Source organism: Lissotriton vulgaris, chromosome 10 (genome assembly GCF_964263255.1).
Source record: "Lissotriton vulgaris chromosome 10, aLisVul1.2, whole genome shotgun sequence".
Lineage (NCBI taxonomy): Eukaryota > Metazoa > Chordata > Amphibia > Caudata > Salamandridae > Lissotriton > Lissotriton vulgaris.
In genome coordinates this window covers 125865030-125891123 of record NC_141698.1, presented here as the reverse complement: position 1 = coordinate 125891123, position 26094 = coordinate 125865030, and the positions used below count along the sequence as shown (strand labels likewise).

The 26094-nt window shown below is 42.6% G+C and overlaps 1 protein-coding gene across 1 annotated transcript in view; it reads right to left on the bottom strand.

The window, feature by feature from the left end:
- Positions 1–12556: 12556 nt before the first annotated feature.
- Positions 12557–26094, bottom strand: part of LOC147684823 (cytochrome P450 3A21-like) — a 247971-nt gene continuing 234433 nt past the window's right edge. The window contains exons 12-13 of the mRNA XM_086940696.1: positions 21192–21354; positions 12557–15216 (exon numbers count right to left, since the gene is read on the bottom strand). Of these exons, the coding sequence (XP_086796822.1) occupies positions 15118–15216; positions 21192–21354 (262 nt within the window). The 3' untranslated portion in view covers positions 12557–15117. The remainder of the gene's footprint in view (positions 15217–21191; positions 21355–26094) is intronic.

The following is a 26094-nucleotide window of genomic DNA, read 5'->3' as shown; positions in this document are numbered from 1 at the left end:
GGTTGAATGGAATGACCTGGATCTGCAGAAGCCTCCGGCAAAGCGTTTTGAACCTGTTGGTGAAGAACACGCAATTTGGTGGTGAGGTCATGTAAATAGTCAATCAACATGGGATACGGGATGTCAGAGTACTTTTTAGGTCGAGGGACTCCCCAGACGTTAGCTGGGCGCCCAAAAACGACTTCGTCTGGGCTGAGTCCTAATCGAGAAAGTACAGTAGTTCTCGTGGATAAAAGTGCCAACGGTAATGCGTCAGGCCAAGCAAGACCATGCTGGCCTGAATCTTTGCCAGTTTGAGCTTGAGAGTGCCATTATAACACTCTACCAAACCTGCTGACTGAGGGTGGTTTGCCGAATGGAATTTCTGCCTAATACCAAGACCTGACAACACCTTCTGCATAATTTGGCCTACAAATTCACTTCCATTGTCACTCCAGACAATTCGCGGCAAACCAAACCTCGGGAAGAATTCCTTCAAAAGGACTTTGGCAGTAGACAAAGCAGTATTGTCCTTTAGGGGGTAGGCCTCTATCCATCTGGTAAAGGTAATCACCACCACCAGAACATACTTGAGGTTATTACAACGTTCCATATGAATGTAGTCAATTTGTAATACCTCAAAAGGACACGTAGGGGGAGTAAAATGACCTGCTGGAGTTGGGGTTCCCTTTCCTGGATTATGCATTAAACCAACAATACAATGTTTTACCACATTCTCCGCACATTTAGGAATTCCTTCATTCTGCCATACTGGAGCCAGAAGTTTGCATATTCCTTTTGCACTGATGTGGGCTGGACCATGCGCCAAAGTAACTACAGGCAGTACATAGGCGTCTGGTAATAGCCAACGCTGATGTTCTGACAATTCTGTCCAACACCCTGTCGCGTCCAACATTCCCGTACTTTCTCTCCACTTACTCAATTCCTTCTCAGTAGCCTCTTCTTGAATCATTTTCACACTTTTTATTGTGTCCTCACACATACCTCCCTCTCTGACCCATCTTGCAGGGCTTGCAACACACATGCGACTCGTAGCATCTCTCGCTGTTTCTTTTGCTACCTCATCTGCAAAAGCATTCCCGTGACCCACATCATCAATGATCTTCTTATGAGCACTACACTTTACTATCGCTATTTGGGTAGGCAAAGCAAGTGATTCGAGAAGGTCAGTTACCAACTGACCATGCTGTATCTTAGTCCCATGGGAAGTAAAGAATCCTCTTTCCTTCCACAAACGACCAAAACTATGAGCCACACCAAAGGCTTATTGGCTATTCATGTAAACATTCACTCTCTTTCCCTTAGCCAACACACACGCTCTCGTCAGGGCAATCAGTTCATCTGCTTGGGCTGAATTCTGTGCAATGCGTGCTGTCTCCACTACCGTATACAAGGTGGTAACAGCATAGGCCGCAGTCGTCTTGCCATTAGGAAGCTTGAAACAAGACTCATCCACCCATAGGATCCCATCCGGGTCCACAAGTGGTGTGTCTTTTAAGTCTATTCTGCCTATCGTTTCTTTCCATTCGGACCCAGCCATATTGCAAACATTTCCTCTTGTTTCTTCGACCACACCTTTCTGAACCAGATCGTAGATATTAGCCAACAAAGCTCAGTCACCATCGTTGGCAATTTTATACTGAGGAATGTGCGGTAATTTAACATTAGGCTTAATAGTAACCACGTAAGGCGGAATCTTGAGCAAACCAACATCATTCGGACCCGTAGCCCAAAGCGTAGCAGGAAGAGAACGCAATTTGGGTGTTAGTTGGTCCTTAGATAAATACATAGGAGAAACCAACTTCTCACCTAAGGTAAGATGTACACCTGAGGGGGAACAATACAATGTTGCATGAAGACGTTTCATCAAGTCCAAACCCAACAAATTCTCGCCGCAGCCAGTCATTAAAATGAGCGGAGCCTCCAAATTGTAAGAACCAATCGAGATAGGCAAAGGACAAGAAATCGGATTACTAACTGGGGCGCCAGAGAATCCTACAGAAACGTTAGTTAAGCCAGACAAAGGTGCCCCAGGGAGTTTGGAGTGAATGATAGAACTTCTCATTGCACCAGTGTCCAAAAGAAATGGCTCTGAAACACCTAATGCAACAACTTCAACATAAGGCCCATTCTGATCCACTGGAACTGATACGACTCCCTTGCTTTGTCCATGGCTGTGCTAACTAGTGTGAAAATCCTGAACCTCACTCGCAATACAATAATCATCATTGTAATATTGCGCAGACTGAGTATTCTGCTGATCCAAATAATTCAAAGAATTCTGAAGCGGAAAGGAACGCTGTCCTTGAGACAACGCACCTCGCCCTCTACCTCTAGGCGCTGATTGAAAACCACCATGGCCTCGCGGCCCTGGGAATCAACCATTACGCCGCAATAAAACCAGACAGCTATTCTTAAAATGACCTTCCGCTTTACAATAGGCACATTGATTAGGACCTAGCAAAGGGCGTGGAACAAAAGGTTCAGGTTTCTGTAACAACCTCTGAACTTAGGGAGGCTGTTGAAATTGGCGCTGAGCAGAACAAGGGGGATACGCCTGTTGCAAAAGAACCTTCATTTTTAATTCTTTAGTCTTCTTCTCAATCTTATCCTTTTCTTCCTTATCTCTATTCTCGTAATACTGAGCAGTAGCCAGTATCTGTGCAGAAGAAGAAAGAGCCCACGAACTTTCGCAGTCTTTCAATTTGTGCGATAATTCTGGAGGTAAATTAAATACGAATTTATCCACGAATAATTGCTGGCCACCTTCAGTACTCATATCTTGACCACTGTGGTCGATGACCGTCTCCTCAAAACGAGTAAAGAAATCTGAGACACTCTCAACTTTCTTCTGCTTACACGCAGCTAACTTATCTCAGTTAACACGCAAGGCAGGCATCATCGTTTTCATTAAAGTGATGATTCTATCAGACAATTGTGCAATCAAATCATCTGGCTTTGCACCACCCTCCTTTGCTGCATCTGCGGCAGTTATAGCAGCCCAATTACCACCTAAAGCTTGGTTGTGGTCCTCCCTACGAATCAGAGCCCACAATGCTTGTGGGACTACATTTCCCATCATCATATCAAAATCGGCCAAATTCATAATACACGCATCAACAGTCTGGGACAGCTCTTTATAATACCCAGCGGGATTTTTACGAGGGTCAGGTAAAGACTGTTTGAGCGCCAAAACTTCAGATCGTTTCCAGGGGACATGTACCCATATACGCTGGAAATGAGTAGGGACACACGGAATATTGCCTGCCTGTGGAACCTCTTCTCTCCATACTGGAGGAACTTCCTTCATAGGATAATGTTTCATTTTCTGTCTAACTGCAGGATCAGGTTCAAGAATAGTCTGAGAAGAAAATAAATTCCTGAAAGGTACAAGTGTCCTAATGGCATCTTCAACTTTAGAATCCACAATAAGACCTTCATCAAACTTAGCCTGCATGCCTAACAGACCCTGAGGAACTGAACCTAAATCCATATCCTCCCATCCTTTGACAAGATTGTCACACATAACATTAAAAACATATCTCTGTGTGGGCGCATTCCACTGCATAAAGGTACTCAAGATATCAGGCACACTATACTGTGGACCACTCATGATCCAGTTGTGATCGAGAGAGTCCAATGCTACTCGCTCGTCGGAACCTGGGATTTGGCTACGGGATTGCCTTCGGGACAGAGCAGGAGTCATTGAAAAAGACCCAAAGAAGGGGGAGAAAAGACCAGAAACAGTATCAACCAACCATTTACGAGCTGTGGGAGAATCTGATAGTAAAACTGGAGACAAGGTATTAAGCAAAGGAGGAGAAGGACTGATCGTTACAAGAGGAACAGAGGGTAAAGGAGACTGAGGTACAGAAGTAGGTGGCAAAGGAGGCGGAGGTGGCAAGACTGGAAGGGGCAATTGTGGACGAGCTGGATCAACTGGCTGAACAACAGGTTGCTGGAAAAGTGGCAACAATGGGGGTGCATTGGCACCTGGTACATAATTCGGAGGCAATCTCAACAAATGGGATATTAAGGGATCTTCATCAAGATCCTTACTCTGTGGAGAAGTAGGCAACACAGGGTAACATCTATCTATTGCCATACGATGCTATCTGTCTGAGACTTCAATCACTCAATCAATCTCATTGTCTTTGAACTGCTGGGCAGCCTGTATAATCGTCATATCTTTTGCTTTCTTGTCTCTTTTTGCCTGCTTAATTTCTCTCTGTTTGGCTTCTTTACGCCAAAGGTGGAAAGAGTCAAACATCTCCGGCCGGGCTTTTCTTTTGAACAAAATTGCTTCTAGATTGTCTAATATGTCAGGCTCAAATCTGCCATTTTGTGGCCACTGTAAAACACCATCTTTCTTCGTGTATCGGATCCATGCCTCGTTGAAGGCAATGGGGCCAACACCATGTTTGGAATAGAGCTCATAAGTGGGAGTTACAACCGGAGGAATCAGACAAGTATCCTCGAGCCGGGAATCCCTATTACAACCAAAACAGCAAAACTTCCTAAATTTGCTAAAACCAGGCATCTTTATTTCACTGGTCTGTTTACAAACTTCAAGGGGTTAAAGCAAATAACACAGCACAAATGTACTCACCCCTTGGCTTCGGCTATTGCAATGGTCGAATAACAAAACAAAGAAGTGGGCGCTACCCACGAATACTTAACTAAGTGTTCTCTCACGCCAACAGAGGTCCGTCTAACGTCTTGCGATACCAGTCATCACCAAAGGGGCCAAGGCAGGGCGGTAGTCATGGCAGCAGTCGTCAGCAGCCGTCGGAAAGGAGTAGCCGCGCTGCAAAAGACCTTCGGTCCACTTCGACATACAGGGGTCGCTTGACGTGGTTCGCGAATCCTCCGGAATTTTCTTGCGAGGCTCCTCACGATCCTCGGGCTGAACTGCTACCACTGAAGCCGCCCCACGTTGGGCGCCAGTTGGAGAACCGGGCCTTATGGGCCTGGCGGCGCAGAGTATGCCTTAAATCCCCGAGTTCACCTGCCTTGTCGGACAGAGACACAAGACACTCTGTCGGGCGTAGATAACCAGGTTTTTAGCTGCAGCTAAGCACAATTGTCCCAGAAGTACGGTGTATGTTCTTAGGAGACTGCCACTTTATTCCGTGGTGCACAATCTTTTATAGCACACATATTTACAACGTATACTCTCAATACACACAAAGCTAGCCAATAGGAAAAGTTGGAAAACAAACTATCAGGTGTCCCAAATACGCCCCTCTCTCAGACCCTGTGTGTCACCGCTCCCCACAAATTAATCAGTGCTAGTGCCTACAATACAATTTGACGGTGGCAGGACGTATTTGTGTGTCTCAAAGGATAGTTGTGTAACAAGAGAATACAAGGAGAGAATAGCGAAGGCCAGTCGGATAAGATAAAGTAAGGAAAGAATAGGAGAAGCCAAATAGTCACCCGAGACAGGGATCAATCAACCCAGACATGAATTAGTGAACTCGACCAGACCCTGACATCGGTTTCGTAAACAAGGGCAGGGGGTTACTTTTTAACAGACGAGACACGTAGCAGCTGGAAAAGGCAAAAACACTCCGTTCGCTGTGCTGCCTGAGTGAGGGCAACACAAAATGGTGACGGGGCACAAAATTGCGGCCAAATACGCGGCGAAGTCGAAAACCGAAGAACCTCACAGGGCAGAGGTACTCGTGGGCTGTCAGCTTTTGTTATATTGAGGTGATTATCAAGTTCAGTACCACTATCGTACACCTTGGAAAAATTTTGTACCCAATAGTGTGGTGGAATGGTTGCATCCAATCTGGTATTGTGACAGTTTAAAAAAAAGGGGCGTGCACCGTATTCCAGAAAATGCAAACACTATTCCTGCTGCTAGCCTCATGTAATTGCTCCCAGTCTTCCTGCCATATAGCTGACTTTCTTTTGATGATCACCTGTTTGTAATTCCATCTACTTTGCTTCACTTCCTCAACATTTTTTTGATTTATGTACTTGAGTTTTATATAGCGCTGGCTAGACCCGAAGGTATCAGAGCGCTTTACATGAGGAGAGTTACATAGGTTACAAGTTACACGTTGTTACAGAAGGTACACCAATTACAAGTTACATCCATTGGTTCATGGCATGAAGAAGGGTAAGGGGGTAATGTAAACGGGTAACAGGGAGGGAGATTAAGCGGAGCATAGGCATCCCTGAGTGTTCCCTTATGGACATAAATTAGACTTCTGTGTGCTTGACAGCAAGCCCTGTCAAACAACCTCTAGTTGCTAGGCTCCCTACAGGTCTTTGTGAGTGTTAACAGCTCAGTCACTGTATTACAGATTACACTATACGTCTTTAGCATGCGAGAATGGTCCTTCTCAGTCGTAAAACGCATAATTATCTGCTCCCTGTTTCTGGCCACAAGCTCAGCTAACAAGTGTCTGGACTCCACAATTACCCATTTAGGAAGGATGCCCTTGTTATTGCTGGCCTCTATTGATAGCAAGGAATAAACAGACTGATGCAGTATGTAGCCCACACACGGACATAATGCTAAAGGGTTATGGTCACTCGCGCAGTTCTGTAAAATTGAGGAATGGACAACCTTATGTCTACAATACTCTGAAATGGCGATAGGATCAATAATGCTGACCGGGCACTTGCCAGTAAAAGTCATTTGTTTATGGGCTGAGGAGATGGTGAAATCTGATTGATGCAAGCACAGTACAGTGCTTGCTCATGATTTTATTTAGCGCATCGCCACATAGGTTATGATCAAAATGCCAATAGTCCTCATTGTCACTGCTCAACACACTACCTAAAGACTTTCTAGAAATTGGGCAGAGCCTGCAATTATAAACTCTCCCCCCAGATAACCACAACGCCCCCCTCTACCACGCTCAACGCCTTGCTATGGGTCCTATCAAAGGAGTCGATAATTTCTTTGTTATGAGGATTAAAGTTATGTGATAAAAATTGATAATGACAGTCATTTCATTAATAACATGCGGCAGACATATAATTTGAAAGTGTGCTAATTCAAGATGGGTTTTGAGAATCGTGCTATGTGGTGCAATGGAAATCAAAGTTGCCTATTCACCCCAAGCTATCTCTCTTTATGACTGTCAACTCCAACGTATAAGCAGCAACTGCCAAAAGAACCCCACAACAGAACCCGCACAGAATTCCACGAAGGCAACATTCAGAACAATCCAATCCCCGCCTTTCTGAGCATGCTCAAAGCCCCAACTAATATCCCCTTAAAGTACTATTTAATTAACGTTGTTATCCAAGTAAAAATAGAATGTGATGTACATTGCACTCTGCACTTGAATGAATGAATGAATATATCATTTGTAGAGCGCTAACTTAGCCCAAGGGCGTCAAGGTGCTTATAGCAGGACGATATACAGACATGAGGGGTCACGCTCAAACAGGGGTATATGTAAAAAGCCAGGTCTTCAAGGCCTTGCGGAAGAGGGAATGTGATACCTGCCCTGAGAGTTCCTCCGGGAGGGAGTTCCACAACTTTGCGGCAGCAGTAGAGAAAGCTCTACCTTCCCAATTTGCCTTTTTAAACCTTGGCACTATTAGTAGGTTTTTGTTTGCGGACCTCAGCTCCCTATTAGATTTGCTATCTCTTCTTATCAGAAGGAAGGCAATGAATAAATCTTCAGATTACGTAATTTCTGGCAAGACAATCGAATAGGCGTTCCCTTGAACAGGTGTAACGTTCAAGAAAAAGGCAAAACTGTAGGATGAAAGCTGTCAGCAAAACAGCAATACCTGCACAAGGACTGTGATAAATATGCAACATTTTGTGTAGCTTTTCCAAACCATGATACAATTAGTGTTGGAACAAAGCATGTTGTAAAATCCCAATTGAGATTGCAAGCACACTCATTGAAGATGGCGCCACCTGGCAGTTTTAATATTCGTGCATGCGAAATTAAATTACAATATGCATGTCGCACTTTAAAAAAAACATTTGGAGCTTATTTACTAGCTCCTTGCACCCCCAGTATAACTGACTCTTTTTCCCATATTAAAAGGTGATGCGCCAGCAGTGCAAGGGGCTTGTAAATAAGCCCCTCTGTACTTCTATAAAAGTGAACTACACATTTTACAATGAGATTTAACCTTTTGAAGGCCACCAGGATATGCAAATTATACGCTGGAGGACACGGATACCTGTTTTACTGTTTTCTTATGAAGTGAGATGAATAAAGAACAACAAGTAATTATTTAACAAAATATCAAATTATCTAGCAGTCTCAAATCTATCAGTATCTTTAACTAAACTTTAACAAGACTAAAACGACAAAAATCCAACATACAAAAATTAAGAAAAATGACTTTCAAAGGGTTTTAGCAACTAAGTCCATAGAAAAACATGGATGCGTGATTTCTTGCAAAGTACCTGTCTTTGCGACAAAATTCACCAAGCCAAACAGCCGCAGCGATGGGAAGCGTTGAAAAACAAAGCGATGTACTGATTCCTGAGACCTTCGTGGTTGCGATGCGACAGTTCCGCTGGACACAGGGGAGCGGTGCCTACGGTCCGGTCTGTAGGGGGAAGTGATGTATCGATTCTGAGACGACTCCGATCCGTGGGTGAAGCGTCAAGCAAAACTTGCCACACAGGGACGATGTGTGGAAATCCAGGAAGCGTCGGCAAATGATGCAGTGGCGACGCCTCAACCTCACCAGCCGCAATCCTAAGATGCATAAATTCTGGCTGCAGCGACAGGCGCTGCGTCAGTTCCGGAAGCGATGCAGGGAGATTCTTCTCGCACCACTGCGTTGCATTTGAAAAACTGGCGCAAGAAGAGAGATGCATCGATTTTCTTGTTGTTGCATTGCTTTCCAGCTCCCAGTAGCAGAAACAACCTCCAGAGGCCACACACAGCCACAGGTACTCCTGGTAGGTCTGAACTCGCAGCAAGGAAGTTCATGGTAATTGGGGGTGAAGTCTTTGTGTTCCTGAGACTTCAAAACTGGAGGCAAGCTCTACTAAAGCCCTTGAGACTTTCCTCAAGCAGGGGACAAAGCACACAGCTAAGTTCTCCTTTCTTTGGCAGAAACAGCAACTGCTGGCCAACCCCAGACACACAGCAAGGGCAGTAATTCTCCTCAGTTTCTCAAGCTCTTCTCCTCAGCAAAGGTTCCTCTTGATTCCAGAAGTAGTTTAAAGTTCAGGGGTATTAGGTCTAGTACTTATACCCCAAAATGTCTTTGTTCTCTGTGTGCAAGGGTCTCTGAGCCCAGTTCAAACCAGTTCTGTCCTCTCTGGTGCAGCTGCCCGGCAGGAGGTGGAGACAGCATTGTATAAGGCAGACAGGCCCTTTTCAGGTGCAAGGGAAATCTCCTCCCACCACTCTAAATGCAGACAAGGCCTATTCATATGTAAGTGAGAACTCTTCCTCCTACTCCGAATGAAGCCCAGGTCTATTCAGCCCAGCCCTGACTCATTCAGGACAGGCCAGGCATATATCAACCCCCCGGTAGCTGTCTGAAAGAATGCACCTCAACATACCCTGTCAGTAAGAGTATTATGAGTATTATTATTCTGACAGTACGAGTTATTATTCACTCAGTCGTAATAATAACAACTCGTACTGTCAGACTCATAATACTCATACTCATCTAATTAATTTGATTGTGTCCAGGTATAAAAGACGGACCAATAAGAGAATCTCACCACAACATATAAGGTACCCATAAAACTTATGTAGTTTTGCCACTACAATATAGAGAGAGAAGGAGATAAGAAGTGTGAAACTCATTACATATTATTATTTTGTTAATAGGATTGCACCGTGGTCCAAAGCCCTGATGATAATTCCCTAAGAAACCGGGGGGATTGGAAACGCGTCGGCACGTACACAATTATCTGCGAGGGACTAACATCGAATGGGACTCTAGTGAGGGTGTTGATGCATAAATCATACCCCGGGAGCGAATTATATTTCAAAAATTGTTGTCCCCGCATTTTGTCTGTCTTAGCGCCATACACAATGATAATAAGAGAATAATCTTATCGCTGGCAGACATCATTGATTTATTGACTAGTGTAGTCACATGATATGAGTGCAATGTTTTTTCCTTGAATGTTTTTTCTAATGAATTCATGAATATATGTTTTTATAATATTCTATAACTCTTTCCGTGCTGATGACGGAACCGCTCCGTCATCAGCCGCGGTGGCGCTGTGCTGATGACAGAGTGGTTCCATCATGGCCCGCTCGCTGCGCCTGCGCAGCGCGGATTCCACGCCGGCGCTGGGCGTTCCATTGAGCGGGAGGGGCCATGACGGAACCGCTCCGTCATGAGCACAGCTCAACCGCTGCTGGTGACGGAGCGGTTGCGTCACCAGCATGTGCCCGCCGCGCGCCCCCCCGCCCCCTTTGCGCAGCGGCAGAATAGCCGCCGCAGCGAAGGTGTTAAAAAGTTTTGAAATGCTATTACAATGAATGAAATGTGTATTCCTCTTATGCACTTTGAAAGATGAATTGTTGATACAAATTACGTTGAATTAACACAATTATTGAAGTACAGTACAAGGACTCATTGCGTTGTATTTGGAATCTGCACAATTAATTAGCAGTACAGAAATTGGTGGCCAGGAATCTCTTGAGCAAAAAATGTGTTAAACGTCCTTCCAGGCCCCCTTAATGGATGTAACCCCTATAGTTTAAACTACTTTCTTAAAGTGGCATTTTCAAACACACAATTAAAAAAATATCTTTAATAAAAGATGTAGTATTAAATTCTGAGTTCAGAGAATCTAAACTTTATATCCCCATGGGAAGATATGCTTGTAAAATGTAACAAGCCATTCCTCTTTCTGTCCTATGGGGCAAAATAAACTTTCAATAGTGAAAAACGAAATTGGCAGTATTTCACTATCAGGACATGTTAAACACATCAGTACATGTCCTACTATCCACATACACTACACCCTGCCCTTGGGCCTACCATTGGGGTGTCCTATATGTAAGAAAAGGGAAGGTTAGGGCCTGACAAGTGGGTGCACTTGCCAAGTCGACATGGCAGTTAGAGGACTGTGCACAGGCACAGGCAGTGGCAGCCTAAGACATATTTTCAGGACTACTCATGTGGGTGGCACAATCAGTGCTGCAGCCCACTAGTAGTTTTTGGTTTACTTGATGCCTATGGGCTTAGTCGCGCGTTACAAATTTTATTTCATTCATTCATTCAATCCGGAACATTTAGTGCACTTTATTAGGGACTGCTCAGTAAATCAAATATGCCAATCATGGATAGCCAATCATGTTCACAATTTACACAGAGAGCATATGCACTTTAGCACTGATTAGTAGTGGTAAAGTGCCCAGAGTCCTAAAACCAGCAACAACGGGTCTCGAAAAAATAGGAGGAAGAAGCAAAAAGTTTGGGGATAACCCTGCAAAAAGGGCCAAGTCCAACACCTACCAAATACTCCATTGGTATTAAGAATTGAAAGACACACCAATGAAGTTCTACCCAGCCACTGTTTGTAGCTGTGCTACCTGAAAGTTTGCACAGACTTTTCTCATAGCTGTCACCCAGAGGTAGTGCATTAAGTGCCCGATTTCACACTACACCCTCAATACGAATGTCCGATGGGAGTATTAACGGAAGTTAATTGCCCCATCATAATTAGAGGATCCATGGTAACTTCACAGATATATTGCATTCCCACTCAAGAGTCCTCCTGTTAAAAGTGGGTGGAGTCACAGTGAGACTCCAACCAAACAGCACAGTGTTTAGGAAGCTAATAAAACATGGCTGTTCCCCAGGGCTTAAGGTGTCAGTTCTGCTGACACTATTCCTCTCTCTCTTTCACCCTAGCGCTAAGACGCCTCGGCATTCGTGCGCTCTACAAATGTCAATCCTATCCTCTTATCCTATCCTACATTCTGACTTGACACCTTCAATGGATCCCAACTTGAAATCCAAGGAAGATTATCTGTCCTTTGTTTTAATATTTGTTCTGAATAGCCTCATGCACATGTATGAAATTTATCAAGCACTTCTCCCTCATGAATTACTCATTGTTCTTTGTTGGACACTGAATTTACACTGTAGTTGACTGTACAGAAATCCATTTTAATTACATTTGGATTAAAGCTTGTTGCCAGTAATAAGATGTTGCAATATGTCTATGTACCATAGAGATATGTGATCGAGTGCCAGTTGTAATCTTTACTTTGGTCATAGATCATAAAAGTCACAAATCAGAAAAAAAATACAGCACATAAGCCCAGTTAACAATACAATTAATGACAAAACGCAACGTTTAAGAAATAGTACGGGCTCACTTAAGTGACAGCAAAACAAATAGCATAGATCTTAAAACCTTTGTATAAAATTATGATTTAAAAAGCCATAAATAAAAAATGATTCTAACTTTTTTAAATCACCCGTAAAATTTGCACATATGCTGAAATTAAAGCACTCTGCATGCAAGGGAAATGATTCAATTCGGCAGAGTTGTGCGACTGAAGATTTCTCTTGTCAGTTGATTTTGTTCCACTCTCACTTGCAATTGTAAAAAGTTAGCTCTTGGACATCATCTTTTCAAAATTAGTTTAATGGAATGACGAACAATATCTAAATATTTTCTAAACTCTTCCAAATCTTTTGCCATGTCTAATCAACCTATAAACACAGATTTCATATGATGAAAAAAGGAATAGATGATTTTTTTTTAACATTTGTATTAAAACATAAATCATATTAAACAACTCTATACACGTCAATAAATTTAGACCAAGTTCCAAGTTGTATTCCCAATCATAAAGATGTAATCTAAATTCCTCAAATAAAATGTACATGTAAATATTAGCGTGTAAAGAAAATATTGAAGTTAAGTTATAAGATGTATCAATTTCACAACATCAAGCACAATCACCTCTCGAAAAGAGAGTAAGATCAACATTTCCTTGATTGTTTCTAATCTCTGCGAATAAATTAGAAAGAACTTGTGTTTGAGAACAGTTTTCTTTGTAATCTATTCTTTATCAATCTTTCATCTAGAAGAATCAGTATATAGGATCACTATTTAAGTTAATGTAGCCTCCTCTTTGTAGCAAAGGTACGGTGTATTCTTTATGCCAATACATGCCTATCTTTACATCTCTTTTTGTTGAGTACAACATGATGTAATTCTTGTATTGCTTTAAATTCGGATCTTCTCATACTTTTGTAATCTTTTTTCAGTTTCAATAACATTATAGCAATGCCTTTTTGGAAAATAGGAGGTTTGTATGAGTGGCTGAAAATCACTTTTACTTTTCAAAATGTATTGTTCCATTTCTGATTGTGTTTAATAAAATTTTTCTTTGCTGTAAAAGCTCTTTCAAATGATTTTTTTCCAGTAAACTTATACAGTTAATCTTAGTCTCCGATTCTGTTGTGTCATAGGGGCTGATATAGACTTTGGAGGGGCAGAGGGTCCGTTGGGATGGTGGATGATATTTCCTCCACCATCCTGAGGGACCTGCCTGCCAAATGTAAAGATGTCCACCACCCTCATGGACAGCTCCAAACATTGTCAGGAATTGGCTTCACAGCAGCTGCAGTCAAAATCCAACAGCATGGGACTTTTCTCCCATGGTGTTCGCGTTTTTTTTTTTACTGTCCCTCACCACAATGTTTTACCTTTTGGTGATGGACAGCAAAAAATAAAATATATCTGATCACCCTCTCTAAATTGGAGGGCAGTCAAGAGGCTAATTGGAGGAGAATGTCAGCAATGGAGCCGGAGTAAACTCTGTTGTTGACATTCTTAAGGGCAGCCTTCCTCTAAATTGAGCTGGCAGACCTTGAGTTTGATAGAGAGGGTACTCCATCGGTGTAGAAACGGAGGAACCCATCCATCAAAGTATGAATTAGCCCCATTGTTGGATGCAAATGTTAATCCTTCTTATGGCACGTGCCTATCATCCTTCATTAAAGACCACCACAATTGTCCAACATATCAAACAATCCTATTTTTCCCTGATGGCAAAAATCACTTTGGGGATGGGCTCAACACAGATTATTTACTGTTTTAACAATGTGCAACACACAAGATGCATTCCTTCTAGTGACACTCATGCTGTAAGATATTCTCTCATATTATTGTTAATCACTCTTCTGTCAATTAATTGTATCTGAATTTAAATCAATACTTTTTCTAATACAAAAATCAATGCTAATCCTTCAGAGTCTGTTTGCCTGTGCCCAGAATATAATTCTTGGTCAGGCATAGAAAAATATTAATTTTTCTGGGCATAGGACATTAGCAAGAACTATACCATTCTGTGAAAGTTAACAGAAGGAGAAACTCTCATTGTCAATCTTCCATTTTGCCTAACACAGAGCAGATCGCGCCTGTCAGGTGGATCAGCTGAACATTTCAACTGGTGAATGAGGCAGCCTTTATGCTGCCAAGAGATCCCTGTTTACTTTGGAAGCCCCGGAGTAGGACACGCTGTGTGACAAGGTTGCACGCGCTATGATGTCTACCAAGGCGGTGGAGGGTGACTGCCAGGCATTGGCAGCCGTATCCTGAGGAGAGAGGGTGCAGCTCTGGGGGTTTCCAGCATCAGCTGTATGGGCTCTGGAGGAGGTCCCACCGCATCTGAAACATTAACTACCAGCTGAAAGTGCCAGATGTCAGCTGCTCCCTCAAATGATAAAATGTTCTTTAAGACATGACTGCCAGAAAAAAATAGAGGAGTCAAATGAAGTGCAGTTTTGACAAGTTTTTCAGAGGTGACAAAAGGTTGGCGCATGCGTAGGGCTCCGCATGCCGATGAATGATGCTCTCCTCATTGTTTCAAGCCAGCAGCCATGCTGTTACAGACACATAACTGAGAAACAGGCGACAATAGTTGGTTGCATTGAATATAAAACACCATATCCGAGGCATAATTATGTAATCAATGATGCATGGCAAAAAAGCACCAAAATCCAAAGTGGGAGAGTAAAATTGATAGGGGTTAAAGAACAGGAGGCTTTGCAAAAGACCTCAAGGGTGGTTGTTGCTTGCCAATATATTGTGTCTTCATTTTCCAGTATGATAGTTGCAATAGGTTGCATGCTGTTAGTATGGAGGCTTTGTGGAAGAACGTGTGTGGTTTGTGTCAATCATTTATCTTCTACCGGTGCAGCTGTCCTGGGCACAAGTTTAAGATATATTGGCGTTTTGGTTTTTATGAACCCCCTGGTGTCCAACTCAAGTGGAATCTGCAATAATGGAAAGAAAAAAAATCATTAGTGACGTTCAAACACAGGGATGGCTGGTGACATTTGAAAGTGGTGTGTTGTAAAAGTTCGGTTTGACTTTTATGTAGTGAGCGATGCGGGCAAGCTTAATGAACAAACGTGGGGTCCAGGCTGGGTTCTCCTACAGCAGAATTTGTTTTTTTTAAATCTGCCCATCTTCTACCACCTCTTTTTCCTCTTCAGTATCCTCTTTTCACTCTTTCCCGAATGCGCTTCCTTGCATCTCCCTCGCTTCACCACATCCAAACATACGCTGCACTCACTCACATTTAACCCCTTCTGTTTTCTTGACGGCCTCTGGCCATCAGGAGTCACGGTGGGCTTGTGTGCATGAGGGCTGGGGGACTTGATTGGAATGTACAGCACCAAGGCGGACTTTGTGCCGCAGCCAAGGTGTTAAGCAATTTATTTTACTTTTGCTTTTGCCCTGTAAATATTTTGCCAACTGTCCACCCCCTTCACACACATATTTACAACTGGTAAACATAATCATTGTTCTGTGTGCTCTGCAGAGAGGTTAACCCACTGATGGGCACTATGCTTTGGCTACAGTGTCTGAGCCCCCAATCAAAGCCCTTTATAAACTCCTGCACAGCTCAAAATTTGCAGGGAAAACAATACAAAAAGAAACACAACATGGTTAAAAAGCTAACTTTTGAGGGAGGCAGGAATAAGTAAAACTTGAAATAAGACAGGAACTAAATCGCTGACATGCATGGCCTTAATGTTTTTAACACTCATTTTTCATAAATCAATCCATATTTTTGACATTAAGGTTGTGAAGGGCATTAGGATCGGGCCAGTTTTAATGTCATACAGCAGATAACTGCCTATTGTAAGCACATATCTCGTCTTTGCCCTTGACTCGGATGTTTGCATCAACTTCACAAGGGAGCAAGAACACTGGCCTGATCGCCTTTTGCATCCATTTCACGGTGTAACAAATGCTGCAGCTCCACTTCTAAGCAGCCAGCGATGTGCAGCCAGGGTCTGGGGTGTCACAGTGAGGGAGGTTAGCGTGGCAAGGGGTCTCAGAACAGAATACTTTATAGAGGATTAGCATTCTGAGACTTACTATTACCTAGGACAAGGCACCAAAACACACTTGGACTGTGCTTGTATGCACTTCTACATGTGACGAATGGGAAAGGATAAGATCTATGCCTGTGAATTACAGACAGCGTCTCTCACACATGAATGGAGACTCCAACGCCCCAAGCCATGACTCCGACAGTGTCACTGGCCTTTGGAGAATACTGCCATAGACTACAATGTCATTGATTCATTATGAAGGGGTTTAGAACAGAAATCCCTGCGTTGTGCGTCACAGTTCAGAAAGTTGATTTACTGCCTGACTTCCGTCTCCTGATTCAGAGCGATGCAGGGAAAGCAGCCTGGAACAGACAGCTTAGACTTAAATACATTGATTTATTTAGCAATACAATCATATCTCTAAATCAATCTATCTATTTAATATTTGTACAGGAATGTGAAGGAAATATTTTCAGGGGTGCTCAGCCACAGAGCTCTAATGGAGAATCCGCCCCAGTTTAAACGGGACCTTGAGACATATGCTGAAATATGAGAGGTATGTTAGGCACTCTAATTCACATGCCATGGGGTTCAATACATAACTAACTGACCATAAAAGCATTGCACTGGCTAGAAATGTTTCCAGCAGCAGTTATGACCATCAGCTACTTAACACACACATGTATTTGCCGGGCAACTAGAAAAATGAAATATCTGGGTTCTGTGGGTAATGTAATATGCAAAATTAAAATGAATGAACTTTCCAAATAGCACTGAAAATCACATCTTGTATCAGAGACAGTTGTGAAACTGATGGATGTTACTAAAAACAAGTAAATATTGGGTTATACCAAATGAATAATAATTTGTCGAGGGTCACTGAGAGTAGAGATATTAATTTGTTGAGAGGCATGTATAATAGGTGTAAGACCTAAAAGAAAGTGGAGGTGCAGAGGTAAACTGACCAAGCGGGACTGAGTTGTGAAACTATTTATTTAATGGACAGTACTAGTGAACAACAAGTGCAAAAATAACACTGATCATTTCCAGTGACAAAATTCCAATCTCTGTTTGATAAGCAGTTCTCGGCTGTTTTATGGGTTCATTAATACATTGACTGCGCCATTAATACAGTGACAGCCTTTTTTGCTGACTATTATCATGACAGTTTACTTGAGTGGTTGACTATCATATTGTAATGTGAATTTAAATAATTTCTCTGTGATCTGAGCATGGGGACATGGGCATTCTATATCTGTGGTCCATTTTATCTGTACGACCACAACCACATTGTCTAGACCCATTGGTTCACTTTTGCCAAGTGAGACGTCCAGAGGTTTCAGACCATGGTACAATGAGGAACATTCTATCTTATGCTTCCCATCATAATTCCTCCACGTATTTTGCATATGTTGCTCAGAATTAACTATGATCTTAAGTTCCAGTGTCAGTCCATGGTGGGCCTTATGTGTTAAGCTGTAGGCTCAGTCTTGCAACTTGGAACTCTACCTATGGAAGCTAGTTGTGTCTAGGATAAGTACAATTTGCATATTAACATGCATATACCGGGACATAGTTCAAGTTAGTTACATTTTAAGGTTGCAGAGGTTAAGGCATAATGCCATATAGCTAATGACCAATTTGCAGTGGACTTCAGTGATATGCGTTTCCGATTTCAAGCGGAAAGGTCAACTCATGCTTGTAAAAACAACAAGCTCAAAATGACATCTGTGCCACACTTAGTGACATGAGCAAGGCTAAAAGGGAATCCCCATACACTGCAACTAATGCATTTTCTGAGGAGCACTCATGATGGTCAAAGTAGAATCAATGGAATTAGTGGCTTTTCTGTGTGGAACTGAGAGTAATGAAGATATAAGGTTCTGGTTTTCTTTCGAGGGGCATTAACCCCTTCACTGCGGCGGCTATTCCGCCGCAGTGCTAAGGGGGCGGGGCGGGAATGCGGCGGGCGCATGCTGGTGACGGAACCGCTCCGTCACCAGTGTCGGTTGCGCTGTGCTTATGACGGAGCGGTTCCGTCATGGCCCCGCCCGCTCAATAGAACGCTCAGCGCAGGCGCGGAATTAACGCCGCGCCGAAGCGTCGGGCGGGCCATGGCGGAACCGCTCCGTCATCAGCACAGCGCCACCGCAGCTGATGACGGAGCGGTTCCGTCATCAGCATGCAACGGGTTAAGGATAGTGAAAGTGGTCTACCTTCAATAAAAGGAGGCATTCTTTTTATTGCACAGTATAACTATATTGCTAAAAACTGATTTCGGATCTCAAACCAGATTATGCAAGTTGTGTGATCCACACAGATGCCACAGTTTGGTATCACAATTTGGACTCCTGAACTATCCGTCTATTATATGGAATGCACACCAGACTTTAACGTGGCCTGCGTGTACATTAATGATCTATACTCAGCTTCAAGGGTACTTTTTAAAAGTTTTAGTTGTCATGACACCATGATAGACCATCCCATACACCTGCCACTCCTCACTTTCTACATTCCAATTCACATCCACAGAAGGTGTGTTTGGACGTGCGCTGGTGATCGTAATTTTTCCAAAATGGGGCACATAGCCTCTGTGTGTTTTCAAAGCCCCTATCGTCCTCACACCAAAGAAACACAAAACATGCAAATTGAAATCTTTATCATTTTGAGTCCAGATCCTAAATGAGGAAGGCTAGTGATGACAAAGACTGGGAGTTGGTAATGGCTCAGTTACTTATAAGAAATCTTCGTTACTCAAAGTCCAAAACTTCAAGAAGTAAGGAGTGTGATGAGGAAGATGCAAGAATCAGAAATACATCAATTACTTACTAGAAATTTTCGTTAATCTAATAGAAAGTCTTATTTAACTAGGTAATGTGATGAGTAAGATAGACAAGTTGGTAGCAGCTTCATTACTTGTTAGTCTGAAAGATTACTAACTAGTAAACATTATTACTCATTCCTTCATTACCTCCAAGTCTTAAATGTGAGGAATGTGAAGAAGAAACAGACAATGTGGGTCTGAGGGAAACTAATACTAAAGGAACTGAAAATGATCTCATTCTGGACATTTAGGCCTAGATGTAGGTAATTTTATTTTACCACTTCTTAAATACCGAATTTTACCCATTCGGTATTTAAGAAGTGGTAAAATAGAGGGGGGGGGATGTAGGTATTACAGAATCGGTAAATACCGAATTGTTACGATTTGGTATTTACCGATTCTGTAAATACCAATTCGGTAATGCCCATTGATTCCTTTGGGCATTAAAGCCTATAGGAATCAATGGGCATTACCGAATCGGTATTTACCGACTCGGTAAATACCGATTCCAGCAAGGGTGCAGGGGGTGTCACTTTGACACCCTCTAGCACCCCAAATACAGGCATGTGTGCCATGTGGCACACAGACATGCCCTTAGGGCATGTCTGTGTGTCACATTGCACAGGTGTGCATGCACAGATGTGCATGCACAACTGAATTCGGAATTTTACCACACAATAGGATTGTGTGGTAAAATACCGACTCTTAAGGGCCTGTGGCACTCTCAGGAGTGTCACCTACATTTGGATTTACCAATTCGGTAAATATACCGATTCGGTATTTTACAGAATTGGTATATTTACCGAATCTGTAAAATTACCGATTCTTAAAATAACATGCCCCTACATCTGATAACCCTAATACCGGTCGGAAACGGCCGAAATCGGCCGTTTCCGACCGGAATTAGGGCTCCTACATCTGGCCCTTAGTTTCATATATGTTGTAAGGGATGTGGACAAACGTTAAATGCTATAGTTCTAAGATTATTGTGTGAACTAAGACCACACTTTATGGGAAATTTCTGTAGGTGTACAGTAACCATGGTGAAGAGTTGTTGTGCTAAAAAAGATTTATGTAAGACCTTTTAGGCACTGAGATTTAAATAGGACGTTTTCTGTTAACTTGGGGGTTCAATGCTTTGTACAGTGAGCCTGTTTTGATCATTTCAAAGCCACAACTGGAATGTGTTTATTCATAGTACGTCTATACTATGTAAAGGCATATTCCATCACTAATATCAAGTGTCCCTTCATATTTTGAAAGAATATGCCGTAAGAATATGCATACAACGGGAGTTCTGGGAAAGCAGATAAAATGTGAGAAAATGCCCACCTTTGAAATATTGGTGAAATTAGTTGCTCAAACAAGCACAAAAGTGGCAAATTTGCATTTCTAGAGATATTTGTTTTCTATAAATTAATTGTTTCTGATACCATTTACATGTGTAAGACAGACTTGTATGTACAAATAGCTCAATTTACGAGTGCAAAGAATTCACAAAAGGTGACCTGTACTCATATATTGCATTCCACAATAGTGCACAATGTGAGTGAGTAAATGCCACTCAAGAATTGAGGAGTGAGCAGCTAGGCAAATTGCAAGAGAAAATCTTTTTTTAGGTGGAAAATAATGTTTCACTGTGCCAAGGCAATTACATTTCACCACATAATTGCACAATGTGGTGTACAAATAAACAGGCATTTCACTAGGCATACCTGCACAATGTGGTGTACAAATAAACAGGCATTTCACTAGGCATACCTGCACAATGTGGTGTAAAAATAAACAGGCATAACAATTTCCACACTTGTGGAAAAAGGAATTCACAAAAACATTTTGAGTAGTAAGTATGGAATATTGCAACTCTCATACATTTCCAGCCATACATTTGCAAACCTATAGAATTCCAAAAGGTTGTAATCTTTCACCCATGTGAGGCCACAGACCTGTGACTGCAGATTTTCAATTTATTTTGTGAATTGGGCCCACAGCACACAGCACACAAGCTGAGTGAGTCCTTTTTTCAATAGACTAATCCCCACAGAAGAAAGCCATGCTATACTAGTATTTGGTTCCTCACCGGTGTTTCTTTGCAGACTTGGAAGCTGAAGTTTTGCAGCAGGCTAACTATTCCAACCTTCACGTTGAGAAGGGCAAACCTCATTCCAATGCAGTTCCTGGGTCCACTTCCAAAGGGGAGGAAGGTGTATGGCTCCTGAGTGTCTTTGTTCTCCTTACTGAACCTAGAAATTAAATGATATGAAAGAGTGAAACCCACCGTGAGATCCTTTTAAGAGGCATTGCTACATGTGGGGAGCTTGGTGTTATGACAAGTTTTGGATAATAATGTGGTTAACTACCCATGTACATAATCCTGTTTACTGTTGTTCATCTTAATGAACATATTAAATAATACAAACAGATGTGCAGAGTATAAAATGCTATTTATCACCATTATTAAGGGTGGGGAGGAGGCACAGCTGACGAGCAGTGAAACCTTGGTTGATCAGGATGCCCTTCCCTCCCACATTGACTATGGTAAGAAATAGCATATTATTTTTCTATGCTACTGCATCTCTTGTTTATCCCATGCCATGTGTAGTTGTTGTAACTAATGTATGTAGTCAAAGAGTTAAATTTGGGCATCAAGGTAAAAATCGCACTGAAGAGATATCCTGACTCTTGAGAGATCTGTTTTCATGTGTAAATACATTGTTACGTCCCTTTTTGTGAGGCTGGATGTTTTTCCGATGTCATATTCACTGTTCTGATAATACTCTCGAATTTGACCTTTTCACTGCAGTAATGAATTAATAAATGGTAATAATTGGGGAGAGGATGTAGCCTGACAGCTAGGGTGGTCGACTTCAAATCTGGTGAACCGAGCTCGAGTCTCGGCAAGGACGCGCAACATCCAGTGATTCTGGCCAAAACACTTAACCAAGCAATAGCGATAATTATCGCTATTGCTTGGTTAGAGACAAAAATTTACCGCTGAGCTGCAGCGATTTTTATCGCAGATTAACCTTGGTATTACCAAGGTTTATCGCAAATGCGATAAAAATCGGCCGCAATGCATGAATATCGCTGAAAAGTCTGCGATATTCATGCATTACCGAACTAATGCTCTTAGCCATGTTATCCACCTCCCATTGGATAACATGGCTAAGAACTGCTCAGGGCAGGTGTTAGCTTTTGGAGATATTCACGCTTAGCGCGAATATCTCCAAAAGTTGGTAATAGGCGATAGCGATGTTAGCGACTGTTTCCAGTCGCTAACATCTTGGCACGCCCACTTTGCATGTCATTAGTGATAAATATCACTGACATGCAAAGAGGGGCCCAAGATGGCCGCTATCTCCTACTAGCTGTCGCTAACGGGTGTTAGCGCCAGCTAGGTAATAGGGAGATCATTTTATCTCTGCTTTCTTGGCATTTAAAGCCAAAAAAGCAGAGATAAACCCCCTTGATAATATGCCCCTTCATTTCCCCTTGCCTTACAAAAAATGAATGTGTCTTCGTGTAATGCAACTGGTGCTCATGTAAAGCGCTCCGATACCTTTGGTCAAGTTAGCACAATATAAAACTCCATAAAAAAAATGAAAAAAAATAAATGGCTGAATATGTGTTAGTTAGTAAAAGTGATGTAAGTAATGTTGTCTATAAAATATCCGGGTGATTCGTCAAGCAGGGGCCGAGAAAAAGGGAGACTCCCAAAACACTTTTTGTACATGTTGAGTTCCATGGGAAACTTTAGACACAGCTGCAGCTTCAACTGCTGAATCGAATTACACCAAAATTGTCAGAAAGGTAGCTCTTTGTCCAGAAAGCTCTCTTATTATGTCGAGCCTAGCTGCAAATGCACTGCTCTGCAAGGCTTGTTGTATATTCTCCAGGGACATTAATTACACCCCTCACTCCCCATTAGCTGCTTTGTGCAGCTGGTAAATTTTCTTTCCTTTCTGTGTCTACATTTTGCATTTGTACCTCCTTTTAGTGGGTAGTTTCTGTCCTGTTGTATGGCGTTTTAGGATCCGAGTGAAATTTCCTGATTCATGCCCTTATATAGGTACAATTCACATTGCCCTAATATAGGCATAGAAATCATACCCATATTTAGATATAGCCCATGCAGTCCAAATACAGGCATGGCTACTTCCACCCATACCAAAACGTCACAACGATTTCTTGGAAAATCGGCTGAAGCAGTCAGGGACCTCCCCTTGCATGAATATAGATTTGTTCAAGAACTCATGGAGTTTACAAAGAACTACCATTCCCTTGGGGTTCTTTTCTGACGTTATTATGCCTGACTTTACGTCAAACTAGGCACCTTCAAGGTATAAATATGCCTTCACTTGCTCTAGCAAGACACGGCGGTTCAGAGCAGTTCGACTATCTACTTGCCCAACGCTGCTCGCTACAGCAAGTGCCGAAGGAGGCCGACCCTCCAGCTGACGCACTAATCGAGAGGCTGCATTTCTCTCGGCGAGAACCCAGCTCCAGTGTTTCCAAGCTCCACTCGCGGGGTATTGGGAAATCGAGTCCTGAGACAGAGATCTCAGACCTCCTTCATTCTAAACTAAGGTATGGAGCTGATTAGACCCTAAGAGAAATCTTGAATAGATTCTTGGCAAAGAAACTAAACCTATGCTACACCACACTTACTTCTTCCCTAGTACTAAGATTTATGTTAGGTACATTGGGGTAGCCTTATTTTAGAAGCACCAGTTGAGTACTTTTAGCCCCGTTATTTATGTATGTATTTATCTATGGTTTAGAAACCATACAATGCTTTTACAGTATTATTTTATAATACTCTTCTCGCTGTATGCATTATACTTTGAAGCCTGCATTACGATTGTAGCAGTTCACTTTACTTACATGAGAAGGAAGACTATTCAATAAATCCTTTTATTGAAAATGCCTGTCTCTCTATTTTCTCGGCACCTCTGATGAAACGAAGCATGCATGATTGACTGAGTAAAATATCTATCTATTATTTCTACGACTCTGAAGATACGTTTATTCTTGGGAAAACAAAGTAGCCATGTTTATGCGGTTGTCAGAAACTAATCCCCTATTGTGTATTCGAGAAAGTTTCTAGTGACCTCTGAGCTAGCTGGCACTCACAATTAAGTTTAATATATTCGATAGAGACCTAGTCGACATAAGTCCTATGTCAAATCTATAGGATATATTATTCCAATGCGCAGATCCTATTGGGAATATAGGAACTATACTACAATCCCTTTCGACTGGCCCTCTAACAGGTATTATCCCCATCTCTATTTTGGTACGTTTTCACACTTTTGTTTTCTGTTTTCAACTGCTTTTTGAAGGAAGGCAGCCTTGCTCATTATCTCTTAGCTGTGCAGAAGACCGGCAAACTATGGAATGTGCTTATTTCTTTCAACTTTGCCGGAGACCCTCACTGCATCATATTTTATATGGTAGGCATGGGAAAACAGACAGTTGATGATTTATGAAATGTTATCATTTCCGTGTGTGTTGTGTGTTTATATTTGAGATCTAGGTGCAATTAATACTATGGGGGTTATTAGGATGGCGGGCGGACTTTGTCCGGCTGCCATCCTATCGGGAATAGGACCGCCCGCTATAAGGGCGGGGTCCCGTGGGGACCATTAAGATGCGCCGCCACAGTGGCGGGCGCATCCTGCATACCTGACAACATGACAGGCACAGCGCGGTGCTGCCATGTTGTGCATGGAACTGCAGGGGGGTACCATAGGTATCCCCCATGTGCACCCCTCACCCCCAGAGTCCCTGGGGGGTCTGTAATGGCCGGATTTTCTGATTAGATGGGATCAGCCCCTAGGGGCCCCTCCAACCCAGCCAGAACGTAACCACCTCCCTCCTCAGGACCATCTATCCAGGCACCTGGGTACCTACCTGAGGATGGGGAACTCGCAATATACAAGCTCATATTATTAGAAACACCACTAAATCTATAGGGATACTAAGAATACTCACTGATTACTAAGGATATCTTATTCACATCAGTTAGTCTCGCGGCCACTCCGACCCAGACTGATCTACCCCAGGGCAGATATGACACACAATCCGGTGCGTCTACACATGGGCCTGCAGAACCCAATGCTCTCTTTTCCAAACGGTTTACAATCCGGCAAACCTACACGCCAGTATCCCCCCTGGCGCTCTCACTTACACAAGCCACAATCCTGTGGGTATCCACGCTGGTCATCCACCCCAGCGCTCTCACTAACGCCGTATATCAACGACGACCACATTCCTATGAACACCTTCAGTTATATGTTGGGAAGTCTCTCTCTCCCTATTCACTAAGGGCTTGCTACTACAATATTAGGAGTTAGCCAATTAATATAATGTACCTCTTATTCTTGGCATCATAGGTCCACTCGCTCCCTATTTATGTGATCACCACTTACCTGATTGGGGTTACTCATCCATTCATAAAAATAATAACCACCTAGGAGATACATTTACCTGGATTGAACAAGAATACAAGGCACATGGCAGTTTGCTACAAACTGGGGGTTTTATTAGAACAATATAAACACCTACACAGATCTGTAACTGACAAAGACTATAGATAGAACACACCGCTGAAAGGGAAAAGATTAGCAATACAAAAGCCTAGGGAATAAAGATAAGATTAAGATGTAAGTGTGATTAGTTCAGACTACCTCACCTATTAGAAGGAAGATTTCTCTCTGCCTCTGGTGGGATTAGGGCTCTCTCTGTATCTCCCTCCTTCACCACATCATCACGCCTCTGGTTCAATTGCTCCAGCTGACAGCCTTCTTTGATGCTCTCTGCACTGCTCTCTCTCTCCTCATCTTCAGCAATCGTCTGCCTTCTTTCCCCATTCAAGAACTGTACTCTATTCTGCAGCTCCAGCAGACATCCTGTCCTCTCTCTCCAAGCTGAACTGAGCTCCAAGCTGAACTGAGCTCCAGGCTGAACTGCACACAAGCTGG